Source organism: Silurus meridionalis, chromosome 5 (genome assembly GCF_014805685.1).
Source record: "Silurus meridionalis isolate SWU-2019-XX chromosome 5, ASM1480568v1, whole genome shotgun sequence".
NCBI lineage: Eukaryota > Metazoa > Chordata > Actinopteri > Siluriformes > Siluridae > Silurus > Silurus meridionalis.
In genome coordinates this window covers 5,724,217-5,743,083 of record NC_060888.1, presented here as the reverse complement: position 1 = coordinate 5,743,083, position 18,867 = coordinate 5,724,217, and the positions used below count along the sequence as shown (strand labels likewise).

Below are 18,867 nucleotides of genomic sequence, written 5' to 3'. Positions count from 1 at the left end.
TTATTATTACATAGTATGATTATTGAATTTATATGTAAATATCCTACAACTTATCTTACATTTATAGCATTTATTTCCTTACTAAACATTTACGATGAATTCAAGGTATTTTAGCAAAATAAAAAATACAGAATAAGAAAACATAAATCCTAACTTTGCTATAGCATCTACAGGCTGAATGAAATTTTGTTTGATTCGTTATAATCTAATAATTAGAAATGATAAAATATTAGATTAACTGCAAAAATTCAACAGATTAGAAACGCAAAATTTTGTGGCCTCCTGAGCATAAAAATTTCCTTTTTAAACACCCCATTACACTTTTAGTCCCCATTTGCTGTTATAATAACCTCCACTGATTTGGGAAGATGTTCCACTAGATTTTGGTGTGTGCTTGTGGAAATCTGTGCTCATTCAGCCACAAGGGTGTTAGTAAAGTCATGTACTGGTGTACTCTAGGTGAGTTAAGGAGACCTGGGGGTGCAGTCAGCGTTCCAATTAATCCCAAATAGGGTTGAGGACTGAGATCTATAGCAGGCCACACAAGATCTTCCACACCAACCCATGTACATATCTTCATGGAGCTGGCTTTGTGCTTTGGCTACGGTCTCTTAGATCACGTGAGGTGAACTTTTTAATGTTACCTCATCTGATACATCCTGTAGTTTTGGGGAATTACCATTTCATACTATATATCTGGAAAACTCAGGTGTCCCAGTACTTTTGTCATTATAGTGTATTTTTACCTGCTAAGACATTGTATACACAGTGGTGCAGGTGAAAGATACCGTGAAGCAAAGCGGAAGTAAGTATACAGAGGCAGTGCTCAGGTGATGAACAAATGGGCAAAACAAAATGAGATTGGATTCAGAAACCAGGGGGTAAATGAAAGATCAAAACCAGAATAGCGATCACAAACAATAAGGGTTGGTACGTCGAGATTAGGCGATACCGTGCAAAGCTTTGAACACGTTGAACATGTGTGTGTGTGTGTGTGCTTAAAATCTGTGTGTGAGTGTGAGACCAGGTACGCTTTAGCATGAGCATACTTGTCGAGAGTTGGAGCCATTACCGACCATGTTCGCTAACATAGACATGGCTGTGACTAGCCGTAGGGATATTTTCGTGCATTTTTGAAGATTCTGTTCTCCTATGCAGCCGCACAAATCACGAATCAGCCCCGTCTTGTTCATTTTTAGCCATGATGCATGTTTTGAGTGCAAAACTGCTTGTGGCAATTGTAGTCCCCAGTCATTGTAGCAACATATGCTGTACATATTAATTACATTCCAAAACCATCTTCATGGTTGCTCAATTCTACCATTTATGGTTATTACATGTGTTTTGGCCATCTATGTGGAACCATCGTTAGCAGCAGCGAGTAGTTTTAATTGATAAGAACTTCATCAAAAAGTAAGAACTGGCAACAACATGGACATCTGTGCTGTACTGAAATATCCCCCCCCCATTTATAAACAGTCAGCAATTTGCGTCTCATACAGATGAACTAACTTAACTGTATATTGTATCATTTTTTGAAAGCAGATATGCTAATCAAAGTAGATATATGAATAATTAATTTAGCTTAAAACACCCATTTTTAGAATTAAAAGTAATTCTATAGACCTCTTATTTTCAAATTTCCACGTCACGAATATCCACATCATTCTGTTTTTGTACTTTCTGTTCTTTTTTTTTTTTTCTTTTTTAATTCATTCTGTACTGCTTTTCAGGGTTGTAGGAATGTAACGATCAGGCAGTCTGGATCGTTGCATCAAATGAAACATAATGACAGATGAGCCGTGGCAACAGTAATTATTGTTGTTCATAATTAAACAGATAATTGTTATGTAAAAAATGATATTGTAAACTGATTGTAAATAAGATAACAAGTAAATTGCTAGTAACACTGATGCTTAAGACAGTCTTTGTGTATTTATTTATTTACAAATTAATGGAAGGCTTACATCAGGCACTGAACAATGTGAATTGAATATTAATTGGAAGCAGAGAGGGTGAAGGGCCTTGCTCAAGGGCCCAACAAGAAGAGTTTGGTAGCTTGAAACACCATCTGATCAGTGATCTAGAGAATCAAGGATTAAGCCACTACTACTAGGTTTAGCACTTACAAGACCAAGGTCCAGCAATCCCTGGTAGTTTATTCACTAGCACACAAACAAGAGTGATGGTCCAAAACTTCAGATTTTCCAAAATGTCCTTACACAAGTGGGCCTAATGCACTTTTTTTTTTTTTTTTTTTTTAATATTAATGCATTGATGAGATTCCTAAGAGTTCCCCTTGCCACCTTGGAGTGTATTATTTTGTGTGTTTTTTAGTATTAAGTGTGTTATTCCTTAAATACATTACATACCATGATATCCCAAATAGATTATCTCTTAGACAACATTTCCCATACAGTCAAATTTATTTATTTTTTTTGGCCGAAATATATTTTCAATATATGTTGTATGCTGTGATGCTCAATTTTTTTATTTTTTTAAATTGAAAATATATTTCAAAACATTTTTAGGGTCAAAAAAAAATTTCCAACCTTGCAGTAGAATGAGGACAGAGATCAAAGTATCCATAAAAATGTATATTTATTATATATATTTTTTCCTTAACTTCTATATATTTCTTATAATTTCTTATATGTTTCTTGCTTGTTTCTTGTAATTGTATAAAATGTATTGTCTTGGATTGAAACATATGGAGGGAAAAAATAAATTTTGTAATTATTTTAAAATATATTTTCAAAAATATACAAAAAAAATAGCAAAAAAGCATTTTTTCAGCAAATTTTGCCAAATTTTTTGTATATCATGAAATAAATTTCAAAATACATTTTAATTATTATTTTTTTTATTGTATGGGTTTGAGTGAATGAAAAATAATATCTATCTATTGTACTTTTGTCAATCAGTCTGCCAAAACTAAAAAAAAACTGAATTTTTAATAGTTTTTTTGTATTTTCTCACTATTTACCATCAGTCTTTGAAATGCTTCTTCACCATCGTTTATTTTGTTTTCCTGACTTCACTTTTTCCACATTACACACCCTGAATTGAAGGGGAACAAGCGGAGGTAGACGGACGGAGAAATCGCTTTTATTTTTATTGCTGAACTCCTACGCTAGTGCTGAGCACTATGGTAGTGAAAAGACTAGCGTGGCCTGTACTCGTTTAATTAAAATCTGCTGTGGATAAATGTATCTCCAGGTAGCATTTCGAAAAAGCAGCAGACCAAATCGGTTCTTAGTTCTAACTGCGAAAGATTATAACTTAGCAAGTTAAAACGTCTTTCTCATATAATACCCAATTCGACTAATATATTTAAGATAATCATGATATATATGATCATGTTTCAAATGTACAATTATAATATATATATTTTGCCAAATAAAACTGCGGATACATTTTCATAATTGAGTTTATTTTAAGTGTTTATTTCTAGAAAGTATCAAAATTGTCTGCAAAAGGTACATTATTGAGGTTAAAATATGTCTAGGAATTAACTATCATATATTTGGTTTAATTATGGGGACTTAAGAGTCATGCATTAATAATATTTTTTCTTCCTTGTTTTTTCGTTATCACAACTTAATTTTCTCATGATCTTGACATAACAAACATTGTTTCTTTGTGATCAGTACTTCAGCATTCGAGAGGGTTCCGGAGACGGCATCATGGATGATCACGTTTAGTTTTACTTTAAAGTCGATATCACAAGTAAACAACTTTGGTTATGTCATGATTACGAGAAACTAAATAACAAAAACATTCCCTTCCTTAGAGCATGACATGCAAGTTGGTGGAAAGCTAGTCAGCTTGTAGCTCTACTTTTCAAAAGTAATGCATTCAGTTGCTCTCCTTCACCTAGCTGTTTGCATTTATGTCATTTGGCAGACGCCCTTATCCAGAGCGACTTACAACTAAACAGGGGAGGGTTAAGGGCCTTGCTCAAGGGCCCAGCAGTGGCAGGATTTGAACATGTGACCTTCTGATATAAAGTCCAATGCCTTAACCACTGAGCTACAGAGATTTGCCTTTTAATTCTGGGTTTTGATCTTGTTTTTGGTTTCTTGCTCTCATTTTGAATGTATTGTTGTTTGTCATTGGCCAACTTTAGCCCTTTTGATTCTGCCTGCTGATTTGGACTGTTGCATCCACTGTTGCATCCAAATTGCACCCACATCCACTATCATAAAAACTCACAATACATGACACTTAGCATGAGACACTATGACATGAACCAACATTAAACATATGACTAGGTATAAATCTTGCTGTTTTAGGAAAACAGTCCACAACCTGGATGTATCACATCAACCAGACGTCCTAGAACAGCATATGCTTTTGTTTTTTATTTCTTACATAATGAAACTGTCTTCTGATTCTTTCCAATCATTTACAGCTTAGCCATGCTAGCAGATTAGCACCGACCATTTCTAGCATTGTGTAAATGAAAATAAAATCTTCTTGTCACTCCGAGATGAAAAACCAGCCATACTATTTACAGATTTTTGATGTCAGCTTGATCGACCCACTGATGAAAGCCTGTGTTGTCTGTTCCTGTCTTCTCCCATGCACAGCTTCATCATGTCCCAATTAGCAATTAGTCTGTTTCCTGTAATCTACACAAAAGCAATGATGTTTCCTTTTCTGAAACTTGGATCTGGACTCGCAACGCGTAACAAGGCTCCATGCAGGGAACCGAGAGCGGCAGACTGTCCACATGACTGTTCTCTTCTGTCCTAGAGAACTGAATACAGTTTTTCATGCCAGATGGGAAAAGTATGATCTGCCGTAGTAGCTTTATGCGTTTTGGCAGGCCACCTGCTCACAGCCGCGAGAGAGGGAGAGACAGAGAGAGGGAGATGGAGAGGAGGTTGTGATCCCAGAACTGGCACCTCCACACTGCTCACTCTGTCACTCTGAGTGCCCAGCAGCATGTGTGGAAATTACACACACACACACACACACACACACACACACACACACAAATCTCATTACGTTACATCAGTTGTACACATCTACACTTTTCAGATGAGTGTTAGTTGTAAAAACGTGTTTGCATTGCCATCGAATATGAATAATACATTATTTTTGTGCGCAAAATGTCCTTCCATTCGCATATTGCTCATATTGCACGTTCCTAAATGTCTCGTAATGCCATTTTGTCTGTTTTTCGTTTGTATTTTTTTCAACACAGGACATCTGCTGGTGTTTGTCCTCAGATCTGAGCATCATCATAACGTTTTAAGGATTGAATAGATGTTTCAATGTGGCGTGAGAGCAAATGATTTGAGGTGCAATACTGACATCTAGTGGTTGCATTTAAAACAACAGGTATAGGTGATAGCTGAGATGGGGTAGTGTTTTTTATTTCATGCTGGTCCAAGCAACGTGGAAAATTATGTTTAACACCCAGAGGTGTAAAGAGAACATGAGAATCATACATGTGTAAAAGGATACATACCTTACTGCAGAATTTACTCCATTAAATGTAAGATTTTACCAAATACAATATAGGATTAGCCAAAAAATTTACTTAAGTACAGTAATAAAGTACATTTTCTCACATACTTTACACCACTATTAGGAATGGTGCTTTGGTAGAGGACAACATTGAAATGTATTGTGATGCCACACTCCACAGTAGTGGTTAATGCCTCTATGAAAGTAGACACTCAAGGCTTTGAGATTTAGCAGCTCTATTTGGTCTTACAAGACTTAAGAAAAGCTTTTTCCCTCCAGACAATGATGGCAAAAGTACACATATCCTTCCCTCAAGTAGACGTGCAGATACTGGTGGTTTAAAAGACTCTAAAAGTTTAAATACTGACTACACTTTTTCACTCAAATAAAAAAAAAAAACTCTTCTGTTATCTAATGAATGTATTCAGGCTGAACATCCCCCATAGAGCACAAGCAGAGAAATTATGATGATCATGTGATCAGGAATGTCTCCGTTTTCAGTCATGTTTACATCCCTGACTCCCTCTGTCTCATCCACAGTAACCCCAGACTTTTTGTTGCCCTCTGCCTTGTTCATTGTTAGCTTGATAAACTAGCCTACGTCTGTGGTGCGTGAGAGACAGGAAATAGATTAAACTAAAAAAATAGATAAGAAATAAAGTAACGAGTCTGGTATGAAAATGGAAGAAGTAGAAAGTACAGATATTTGTGTCAAAAGTTTAATAAGTGAAAGTAAAAAGTTTTACAGTAACTATTTGTGACTTCCCACCTTTGCCCCCAGACAATGCCTACACTGCCACAATTTCCACTTTCGGATATCTTTATATAAGATCTTTTCTGACGTCCTGACTGAATATTATGTATGCATTCCTCATATTAATAATGTTGGACCTAGAACACTCTTTTCACCAAATCAATTTCTTTGTGTATGTAAACTCTCTTCGCATTAATGATTTCGATTTTTCCTAAAGACTTTGTTGTCCTACCACATAGCCTACTACATTGTCGAATTTATTGTTGTGGTTGTATGTTTTACTAGTATGTAGTATTGTAGTATGTTTTACTATATAAAAAAAACTATTGCAGTGTCCATTTTTACCTGTTTACTGTTTTTTCTTTCTTTCTGTTTTCAATGTTATTACGGAGATCTTTGAATTGTTTGACCAGCAAAGGATTTCCGATATTTTTTTGCTTTTCCATCCCAATCAACTGACATGATACTCTACGCACAGAAACCGAACAGATTGACCTTAAAAGGCTTTGAAATAATTTATTTGATGATTAAAATGATTGAAAATGTCTGATAAATTCGATTTCCATTCTGTTGGTGGAATAGAACACCAATGTACTACTAGAAAGGGTCATTTTTTTATTATTAATAGCTTAATTTTGACCCACTCTCTCAATCAACTGAAGCATGTACAGTACAGACCAAAAGTTTGGACACACCTTCTCATTCAAAGAGTTTTCTTTATTTTCATGACTATGAAAATTGTAGAGTCACACTGAAGGCATCAAGGGCTATTTGACCAAGAAGGAGAGTGATGGGGTGCTGCGCCAGATGACCTGGCCTCCACAGTCACCGGACCTGAACCCAATCGAGATGGTTTAGGGGTGAGCTGGACCGCAGAGTGAAGGCAAAAGGGCCAACAAGTGCCAAGCATCTCTCGGGGAACTCCTTCAAGACTTTTGGAAGACCATTTCGGGTGACTACCTCTTGAAGCTCATCAAGAGAATGCCAAGAGTGTGCAAAGCAGTAATCAAAGCAAAAGGTGGCTACTTTGAAGAACCTAGAATATGACATTTTTCAGTTGTTTCACACTTTGTTATGTATATAATTCCATATATAATTCCACATGTGTTAATTCATAGTTTTGATGCCTTTAGTGTGAATCTACAATTTTCATAGTCATGAAAATAAAGAAAACTCTTTGAATGAGAAGGTGTGTCCAAACTTTTGGTCTGTACTGTAGCTGGAAAAAAAAAAAATTCTCCGGAATGATTGCTCACGTTTGGAATGACCTCTTGTCAATCATTTTACAGACCTATCTTTATAAATCATTATGAGAAGATTTTCCAAGTTGAAACATTTATGAAAGTTGAGTTGAAACTAGGCTTTTAAGCAAATGAATGTCCCAGTGTGCTTAAAATCGATGTCATGAAAGACCTTGCTAATGGTATCTCCAGCTAACATGCCAAATCATGTTGAGCCTCCATAAGTTTGTGTTGTGTTGTGTTGTGTTGTGTTGTGTTGTGTTGTGTTGTGTTGTGTTGTGTTTGTTTGTGTACATGTGAATAAAAAATAGGGTCAGGATCAAGAAGTAAAAAAAAGCCATTCACACAACTTTTTTAACTGTAGGTGCTTGAACTTTTGTAGACAGAAATCTTACCGATTGGTTTCTTTTATCAATTATAAGTTAGTTTTTTTTGGCAGAATCTGAGTAAGACTTATGGATATTGTTTTTAAAATTAAAATTTGGGATATCTAAAAAGACACAGACCTACAAATATACAAAATTATTTTATTTATTGGTCATCCTGGCCAACAATCTGTTTTGTTTTTATTTCATTATTATTTATTCCATTTATTTGCACACTATTCTTCTTTAACTGAAAACTGTACTGACTGAAAGGTCAAATCTGGCATGTTTTCATGCGAAATCATTTCTTGAGCATGGCTTCTGAATTTTATAAAAACCTATTAAAGGGATTAATGAGTAACAGCTGTTTAAATAAACTGAGCTTTTTTTTTTTTCCAAAAGAATAAATTGGCCTTTGGCAGCCAGATGGTTCGCAAATGTCAAGATGTTTCGGATAATTCTGAGCCTCGCACACTTCTGAGTAATTTGACTCCAGTTTTGTAAAAAAAATTGAGCTGAAACACGAGGACTGGATTGCGAAAGTAGATTTTGATGCACGTTAAAATCCAATTAGATGTGGATTTAAGGCTTAAATTTGAGTTTGGTCTTGTTTTGGAGCTCTGGTAATCGCCTGTGAGTAATTTTACATGTTCTTCCCCATGTCCTTCATTCAGATACTGTCATATGGTTTTTCCCTCACCTCCTCAAAACATGCCATTAGGTGGATTAGATGGGATCAATTACCCCTATGAGTGACTCTATATACTAATTTATCTTGTAGATTAGATTCAACTGTATTGTTATTGTGCAAATAACAAGTACATGGCAAATGAAATGCAGTATGTAGCAGTACTTCTTAATTATTCCGAAAGGTTTATCCCACAGAAGACAGTGAACTGGGACTGGCCCAATAAAGCTTCTAAACTTTCTCACCAAATGAGGATAAAGTGCTTCTTTTAGTTGAAATAGTTGTATTACTTTTAATTCACTAATGCTTTTGGATAAATGACTATTCAACCGATATTCAGTATAATTGCACTCGCACATTCTGTAGTACTTAATCGTGACTGTAACTGAAATAAATAAATAAAAATCTCTGTAATTCCAGTAGGGGGCGAAAAAGAGCATTTAAATCAGTGGTGTAATCTGAGCTACTGACAAAATGTACTGTTGTTAGTCCTTTTAGTACGTTGGCCGAGAAGTGCAAAACACATGCTACAGATATCAGAAGACGGTTCACTCGCAGGCTCTCTGATTCTGCTTCTTTTTCCCAAACTCACTTTCATATTTCTCTCGGGGAACTCCTTCAAGACTGTTGGAAGACCATTTCAGGTGACTACCTCTTGAAGCTCATCAAGAGAATGCCAAGAGTGTGCAAAGCAGTAATCAAAGCAAAAGGTGGCTACTTTGAAGAACCTAGAATATGACATTTTTCAGTTGTTTCACACTTTGTTATGTATATAATTCCATATATAATTCCACGTGTTAATTCATAGTTTTGATGCCTTTAGTGTGAATCTACAATTTTCATAGTCATGAAAATAAAGAAAACTCTTTGAATGAGAAGGTGTGTCCAAACTTTTGGTCTGTACTGTAGCTGAAGAAAAAAAAAATTCTCCGGAATGATTGCTCACGTTTGGAATGACCTCTTGTCAATCATTTTACAGACCTATCTTTATAAATCATTATGAGGAGATTTTCCAAGTTGAAACTTTTATGAAAGTTGAGTTGAAACTTGGCTTTTAAGCAAATGAATGTCCCAGTGTGCTTAAAATCGATGTCATGAAAGACCTTGCTAATGGTATCTCCAGCTAACATGCCAAATCATGTTGAGCCTCCATAAGTTTGTGTTGTGTTGTGTTGTGTTGTGTTGTGTTGTGTTGTGTTGTGTTGTGTTGTGTTTGTTTGTGTACATGTGAATAAAAAATAGGGTCAGGATCAAGAAGTAAAAAAAAGGCATTCACACAACTTTTTTAACTGTAGGTGCTACTGACAAAATGTACTGTTGTTAGTCCTTTTAGTACGTTGGCCGAGAAGTGCAAAACACAATAACAAATCAGAAAACAAATTAACAAATTAGAAAACACTAACAAATCCAAAAACAAAATAACAAATGCAAAAACCGATCATTGGACAAGACGCCTTATTACCCAGGTATCACGTTGTCCGTAAGACCCTAAATTCTCAAATAATTAGGAATATTTGGAATTTCCAGCCTTTGATTATTAAAAAACTTTAAATGCAATCCTATTCTAAAAGCCTGGAAGGTCTTGTTAGCCCTGAGTTCAGCAAGTGATGCCTTGAGAAACACGGCAACAGTAAATTATAGCACTATGGCACTATTTTTCACTTTAGATCCATCAAAACGAATATATTCACACGTTAATTCTGTAACGTTTTGCTTATCGGTCGAGAATTTAGCAAACAAGGAATGAACAAAATGAAAGCATCATGTTTTTTCCCCAGTTGGTACCTAAGGGTCAAACACTCTGGCTTCGGATATCTATCAATGAATATTTATATTACATTTTAACAGGTAATAATTTTAACCGTTACACTGTTAATAAATAAATAAACAATACGCCTGTGTGATGATAAAGTGTAATAAAGCACTAATTACTTACTATGAACCCCATTTTTCTTCTTCTTAATGCTATTCAAAGCTTTGTTCTTAACTGGATATTTTTACATGCATATGAAAGTGAGTTTGGGAAAAAGAAGCAGAATCAGAGAGCCTGCGAGTGAACCGTCTTCTGATATCTGTAGCATGTGTTCCTAAGTCTTCAACCTGACTCCTTTCACTTCTGCAGCAGTGGAATCATTTGCTCGGCACGTTTCCTCACAACCTCCTCGCAAACAAGAAAATGCCTGAAGCGCTTCTGCCAGCACCGATGCAGAAACACACTCAGTGCCCTCCTTCTGAGCAAATGGGTTTGTATATACAGTCGTTCTGTAAACTCTGGTCCTCTTGTGAGCTCATTGTACAAATCTGTGTTTGGAATGCATTCCGCTTCACTCACAGGTCACTTTGCATAACAGCGTCGGTCGGACTGGAAATGGAAATGTCTATATGGTGAAGATTTTATTATTAATGACGGTTTGAATTTGATGGATTTTTTTGGATATCAAAATATCTGGACTTTCGAAACTGATTAGTAAGTTCTTAGCTAAACTAAGTTCTTAGCTTTTGACCTAATAAACTAGATTTAGGGTGTATTTGTTAATAGAGATGTTCAGACTGTATGTTGCCTCAGATTCCAGATGTCATAAATGTAAATGTTAATGGAACATAAGATTGTTATTGAAGAAGTCAACACTGTGAGTAGCATAGAACAGTCTCGCTTCTGTTGTGAGCAGGATTTGGGAGGTCACACTGTGGACCTTGGGCATTAACAAAGTCGTATCTACAAGTGTATGGAGGGATGCTCTACAGGAAGGCCACCTCATCAGCCCATGGAGAGGAGATAGAGAGAAAAGAAAATGGAATAATACTGAAATTTGCATTTACAATTGTGGCATCTGACCTTTATTAAGTAGTTGAGGGTTAAGGGATTTGTTGAAGGACCCCAGCATCGAGAATTGATACATTTTGGCTGCGCCTGTCCAGATATAGTATCAGTAGATAATAAATCGCTGATGGTTGTGCTTTTGCAGAGCAGTAAGAAAGCAATCACACATAAATCATTAAAACAAGACCAACTTTAGATAACAGGATAAATGTGACCATAGAGATTTATATGATAAAATATATGTCTGCGTGTGTGTGTGTGTGTGTGTGTGTGTGTGTGTGTGTGTGTGTGTGTATGTATCTAAATTAAAAAATTAACGGGTTATTAACATGTTAACACAAATTCATTGTAACAGCATTAATTTTATCAACATGCGATTAATGCCCGTTTTTTTTGTATAAATACGAATAAATTAATATAAAAAAGGAGAAATTCAAACCTTCTTTTCTATTATAGTACTGGTTAAAGGGTACTGCCTACTTCTAATGTATGTACATATGTTTGTTCAAAAGTGTATATATTTGTTTGCTTCCAATAGTATTGTTCATTGTCATAATAAAAAATTAAGGGCATTGGAGAAAATACAAATAATTGTTTTCTTTCTTTTTTCAAAACCATCAATTCATTGCAATTAATTAAGAGTTAAAGAGTCATTCGTTTACTATATTTTACTATTATACTTTTACTATTGTGATCAGATTTTCTGGCCAACAACGGCAAAGAGTTGAAACAGAAATGAAGAAGGTCTGCAGAGCAGAAATAAATGCACACCACAACATAAAATGGTTCCTTTAGGAAAATGATGACTATTGAAAGGGGGTTTTATTCGAGCCACGTAGAGCCTTCAAATAGGCAACCAATGATTTCTAAAGCAGTTTAGTGTGATGAAGTAGTTATTTGCGACTGTCGTGCTCCATTTGTGAAAAGTGTCTGAAAAGAATTCATTTTAGCTCTGGCAATTACTGCACCAAACACACAAATCACAAGCAGGGGTATTTCACACAACTGCCTATTCAGGAGAAAAAAGTAAATGACGTTCCTTTTGGATAGCGCTGACTATTGGGTTAAATCATGTTGCCAACAGGGGAAAGGAATTTGTCTTTTTTATCTTTTTTAACTCTATAATTTGTCATAAAAAATTGTCTCACCTTATAGGGAATAATCTACAGGTTCAGTTATTCTTTTTTTATATTGAAAGTATTAATATTTTTCTATTTTTATATACATATCCTAATGTATGAATAGCAATGCAATATAATCTTTTTTTCATTGGACAGATTTCATATACAGGTAGTCCACGACTTACAATAGAGGTGTGTTACGACCCAGTCTAGGGTTAGGCCACACAGAGAAACTAGCTCAGGATTTAAGAGAATGCATATCTTTATAAAAAATAATACAAATCAGACACACATAAGGTATATGGAAACTGTTGGTATATTGATACGACAAGTGGAACTATTACAGATATACACACACAACTGTACAATAGCTTGTATTTAGGGTGGGCCAAGGCCAAAATAATAAACAAAAATAAAGTCTTTTGAAGTTTTGAAGCTTCCAATCACCACCAAGCTGCACTGTCCCTCTAATAAACATGTTTCTAATCCTGTCCATCGTTGTCACTCCCAACAAAAACCTCAACATCTTCAGCTTTGCTACCTCCAGCTCCACCTCCTGTCTTTTACTCAATGCCACTGTCTCTAAACCATACAACATCTCAGGTCTCACCACAGTCCTATAAACTTTCCCTTTCACTCTCACAGATACTCTTCTATCACAAATCACTCCTGCTATCACTCTTCTCCACTCACTCCACCCTGCCTGCACTCTTTTCTTCACTTCTCTAACACACTCTCCATTACTTTTGCACTGTTGGCCCCAGGTACCTGAACTCCTCCACCTTCTCCACCTCTTCTCCCTGCAACCACATCACTCCACTGCCCTCCCTCTCTTCTCATTCACACACATGTACTCTGTCTTACTCCTACTGACTTTCATGTGACAGTCAACATACTGAACATTAAATTATAAAACTTGTAAACAATCATTTATAGACAGTATCTGGTTACCATGGTTACAATATACCATTGTTAAAAGACAGTAGTGTGCGTGTGGGGAGGAATCACAGTCGCTGTAGTGGCTCGAAATATCTACATCAGCTGTGCTTTGTGTAAAAGATGTTGCTCCTCCGCTGTACACTGATGTTCTGACTGCAGTTGTGAGGGTCTGTTTTTCTGAGCTCTGGTGTCCCAGTTGGGCCATGTTCTCACATCCAAACACAAATCCCCTTTAATGTTCTTTTGTACATTACATTTTGTATATTGAATGAACGGAAATAATACTGCATGAACGTGGAAGAGAAAAACAGTTTATTAAAATGATAGAATAAATCTATCTAAAGATACTGGATACCAACAGGATACTCTACATCCTTATATTTGTGAGACTTTTGTTTTACTTATTTTTCATATTACATGGACTTTCTGCCATGAACAGGAATAAACCTGGAATCTGTGAAACCTGGAATTGTTCTTTTTTCTTCATACATGAAGTTCTGTAATCAGTTGGGCTGTTCTGTTCTATCACACATCCACCCCTCCTAAGCGTTAGAATGGACCAATCCGAGGGAAAAGGCGGGATTTATTGACTCAAATCTCTTCTCTGATTGGAGGGATTTGCTTTGGGATTCGAAAAGCAAATTCAAAATGACTGAAACGACTAATTTATTAATATTTGTTATTTTTTTTTATTTTATACCTGAATAAAAATGTAACTGGAACGCGGTTTATAATATTTTTAAGGAGAATTATACACCGTTTATCTACATCTTTTTCCATCGTGAATTACGTATTTTGTTCACTTCCGGACACTCAGCTCAATTTTATATATATATATATATATATATATATATATATATATATATATATATATATATATATATATATATAATCATCCGGGGAAGCCAGTCGTAAGCACGCACACCCCGGTCACGTGACTCGGGTAAAAGAGGAGCTTCTCTGTGTGTATGTATGTGTATGTGTGTGTGTTTACACCGAACGCGTTCACGCGCAGCTGCTGCGCTCGTGCCCTAAGCCGCTCCGTATATATGTTTCGTTTTCGATTTCGGCGTCAAACCTCGACGTGCGGCGACGTTACACGGTAACACAAGAAGGAAGTGCGACAAAAAAAACAACAACAGAACGAAACAACGCACTAGTGTGTGTGTGTGTGTGTGTGTGTGTGTGTGTGTGTGTGTGTGTGTGTGTGTGTGTGTGTGTGTGTGTAAGTGTAATCGGCGTCATGGAGGAGCAGGCGGTGGAAGTGCGGGGCGCGAGCGGGGCTTTCTACAAGGTGGGTTCCTTCCTCCGTGAAGGCGTCTTGTCCTCCATCTGTGTCCATGAATGTCTTTTTTTTTTTTTTTTAGTCTTTTGTATCCCTCGGTCGACATGCATCCATTCATGTTCGGTGCACGGGCCTGTGGAGCCTCACTAGGCCTGGATGATCATGATCATGGTTATGGTTATGATCATGTTCCTGATCATGATCATGATCAGGGGTTGGATTGAGCTGCTGCTCTTACAAAAAATCTTCATCCCGAGGCCTGTTGTTGTTTCGGTTTGGTTTTTGTTTGTTTTTTTGCTCGCGTATTTATTCTCCATAGATGCTCCATGGAGTTCGACTTCCTGATCAGACCTTTTGAAATGGATTGCTTTCTAGGCTTGTGTTGGCCTGTTAATACTAACATCAGCTTTGAATCATCATCATCATCATCATCCGTGTGCGTGATGGATTATATATTACACTACTCTTTACTGAAGATCTTCTGTGTTTCCTTCAAACACAAAATTGTCGGGATTTGGGTGTTTATTATTTTTTTGTGATCTCCCCTAATTTGGTTCCTCCTTGTCATTCCTGAACTTGAGCACAACTTCAGATCTGCCTTTCCACCCTATGATCTGTACCCTTCTTTATAACTTTTTATATATATATATATTCCCAGATACAATAAACCAAGTGCTCTTGAGCTCCTGGAGTTCTCCTGCTATTTTTAATTGATATTTGATCCATAAAATATTTTCTGTAAATACACCCAATGCATACTGAATGCTCCAGACAACCTATAACTGATGTATGGGCTTCATCACACACACACACACACACACACACACACGGGTTTGTTCTTCTGGTCCATTAAAGGTGCGGTATGAATTTTTAAAAAGCGGTATCTCCTATATCCGTTTCGCTTCGTCTTAAAGATGACCTGGCGAAAACCAAGATCTGAAATATCACTATAAAACTGGTGTCAAAATCTAGTTGGTGGGGTGAAATAAAGCCGAGTACGCGTCTGAGATGTACAGACGGGTCACGGAGCGAGTAAAAACGAGCCTTTTTTTAATACCAGAATTTGATTCCTATGTAAATTCCAGTATATTGTTCTCCATGAAGGTTCCTATTGTGAAAAATAATGCATTGTGGTGTTATGATTTTGAGAGAAATGCTGACTTCTCTTTCGTAGGCTTTGGTGAAGGATGTGCACGAGAACACGGTCACTGTGGCGTTCGAAAACAAGTGAGTATCACGTGACCGTGAACGTTACGACCCCTTATGCATTGTCTATTATTATAATACATTCTTTATAATACTTGCAGTGTGTAATGGGCAAAAACTCACACCCTGATTTCATGTTTAACTTTGTTTGCGTGCTCGAATGCCTATGCAGTGTCTGCGATTGTTTCCTGAATTTCTGTTAAAGCATGTTGTTTTTTTTTTTTTTCCCCTCATTTTTCCATGATGTAGTTGGCAGCCGGAGCGACAGATCCCTTTTCATGACGTGCGGTTCCCTCCTCCTCCTGGGGCTCAGAAAGAGATCACTGAGAGCGACGAGGTCGAGGTACGTGCCGTCAAAGACGATCTGAAATCACGCCGCGTTCGTTTGTTTATTTTATTTATTTATTTATTTATTTATTTATTTTTTTGCTCAATCTAATCCGCACGTCTCTCCCGGTTTGGTTCGAAGGTGTACTCCAGGGCAAACGACAAGGAGCCATGTGGGTGGTGGCAAGCCAAAGTGCGCATGGTGAAAGGCGAGGTGAGCACGAGTTCTGCCTGGAATTCCAACTTCTCGAGCGGATATATATTTTTTTTATCAGTTTTGCATAATTAATTTGTCTTTCAGTTTTACGTGATCGAATACGCAGCTTGCGACGCCACGCTCAACGAGATCGTCACGTTAGAGAGGCTGCGGCCCATAAACCCCAACAAAGCCACCACAAAGAACCACTTCCTGAAAATCAGACTGGACGTTCCCGAAGACTTGCGACAGATGTACGTGATTCATTGCACTGACTCATTTCATCGATTCGGTTAATGCGCTATTTTGAATCTATAACACTTATCCGGAAAAAAGGTGGTTTTATAGTGCTGTCGGCTAAAAGATCAGAAGTTCTGATTGGATTATTTGTGGCGTGGTAATGAACTCTACGAGGGTGTCATTAAAAGGGAATTAGAACCAGTTTAAATCTCTATTAATGAAATATTCATTTTTGTATTACATTTTGTTTATTACTTTACATTTTTTTTATTTCTATCTCTCCCCCCACGTGCATTGTATCGTAGGTTAATTGTACTCAAGTTGTGGTATATTCCCTTTTTCTTTTTTTTTTCCCTCCGTCAACAGCTGCGCAAAAGACTCGGCTCACAAGGATTTCAAAAAAGCCGTGGGAGCATTCAACGTCACGTATGACTCCGATAAGAAGCAGCTAGTCATTCTGGTGAGTCAAAATCCTCGACTCAGCGCTTGAGTCATTTTTTGATCATTTTATATTTCATCTCAACACTTTTTTTTTTTTTTTTTTTTGATACATTCCAGTCCGTCAACGAGGTGACCGCTAAACGGGCGACGATGCTGACAGACATGCACTTCAGGAGCCTGCGCACCAAAATGTCCCTCATGCTAAGGAACGAAGAGGCCAGCAGGCAGCTGGAGGTACGGGTTCTAACACACCCAGGAATTATCCTGCGTTCCGCACGTCCTCTCTGTCCGCCCCGGGCAGCGAGCGCCCGCAGTGCAATCGAATCTCGCTGCTAAATCTGTTCCTGCGGCTTGCGAATGGAGTCGGTAACGTAATGATGGGATTGTGGCCTGCAAATCTGCTGTGTGGCACTTCAAGGTCTATATTTAACAAGAGCAAGAGGGTTTCGCTATCTCGTATGGTGAGCCGATGCACAGCTGTTGCATTCCAGACCGAGCCTTAAATGCACCCGGGGGCAGAACCGGCTTCCACGCCGGTGCACGGAGGGGGTTTAGAGGAGCGTCAGAGCAAATAAAGATTAGCAACTGTTTGTTTATTATGAAATATTAAAGTTTTGATCCCTTTTGTAAACATGAAACCCTTTGAAAGAAATTTGAGGTTGCGCCCAGAATACGTTTAAATTTGCATCTTAAAAAAAAAAAAACTTTTGTAAATACATGCTTTTGTTTGCATGTATTCAAACATTTCTAATGATTTATTACCTCCTATTTTTGAAGGAGCAACGAGGCAAAAAAGTTGCCCAATTTCTCCTCACTGACCTGTACCCCTTCTTCAAATCAAAAAAGGTTTGGAAAGATTTTGCAATATAGCTATTACTATAATGTGGTGTTCCCCCTTATGCTGCCAAAACAGTCCCAAAGTTTCTGTGGATGAAAGATAAAAAAAAAAATAGAAATTTCAGGCTTTAAAAAGTCTTAAATTCGCTGTTCTAGGTCTTAAATCGTTTTAAAACAATTCTTAATATTCCAATGTCCATGTAACGCTGCCTCTAATGCTCATGAAATGCGCTTTAGAATGTTTTCCGTTTGTTTTTGTGGTCTTGTAGTTCTTCCTTTCGCCAGTCCAAATATAACGACTACAAACGAAACCAACATGCGAACAGCCAATCAGCTTTCTGTTATTGGCACAAATCTCTCTTGGGTCGTACCACAGATATAAAACCGATTGTATTTGTCAGTTCTGGGGATTAGCAAGTTCTTCGATACAGCAGTTGCTGACAGTGATGTTGTGAGAGAGGTCTTAAATTTCATACCTAATGGTTTGATTTGATTTAGTGAAACCCGCAGAAACCCTGTATAGGAGCTCGTCTCTTGGATTGGACCACACGAACGTGCATCAATGAGCCTCGGCCGCCCACGACCCTGTCGCCGGTTCACCACTGTTCCTTCTTTGGACCACTTTTAATAGATACTGACCACTGCAGACCAGGAACATTCCGTTTTGGAGATGCTCTGACCCAGTCATCTAGACAATTTGTCAAACCTGCTTAAATCCTCATGCTCGCCCATTTTTCCTGCTTCTAACATCAACTTTAAGGAAAAGATGTTCACTTGCTGCCTAATATGTCAAACCCACTATCAGGTGTAAGAGATGAATAACACTGCTCATTTCACCAGACGTATTCGCAATAATATAATTACTTTTAACTGAAGTAAATAAAAGGCAGTGTGTGGCAATCATTGGCACCATTAGACCTTTATGCTG

At 37.2% G+C, this 18,867-nt stretch overlaps 1 protein-coding gene across 2 annotated transcripts in view; it reads left to right on the top strand.

Moving 5' to 3' along the window:
• fmr1 (FMRP translational regulator 1) overlaps nucleotides 1-18,867 on the top strand; it is a 36,513-nt gene that overhangs the window by 10,478 nt on the left and 7,168 nt on the right. The window contains exons 2-8 of one of the 2 annotated variants that reach the window (XM_046849596.1): nucleotides 14,568-14,701; nucleotides 15,867-15,919; nucleotides 16,148-16,241; nucleotides 16,368-16,439; nucleotides 16,527-16,675; nucleotides 17,028-17,121; nucleotides 17,220-17,336. In XM_046849596.1, the coding sequence (XP_046705552.1) occupies nucleotides 14,651-14,701; nucleotides 15,867-15,919; nucleotides 16,148-16,241; nucleotides 16,368-16,439; nucleotides 16,527-16,675; nucleotides 17,028-17,121; nucleotides 17,220-17,336 (630 nt within the window). In that variant the 5' untranslated portion in view covers nucleotides 14,568-14,650. Of the gene's footprint in view, nucleotides 1-14,353; nucleotides 14,702-15,866; nucleotides 15,920-16,147; nucleotides 16,242-16,367; nucleotides 16,440-16,526; nucleotides 16,676-17,027; nucleotides 17,122-17,219; nucleotides 17,337-18,867 lie in introns of those variants that run through there. The other variant, XM_046849595.1, reaches the window with a different exon arrangement.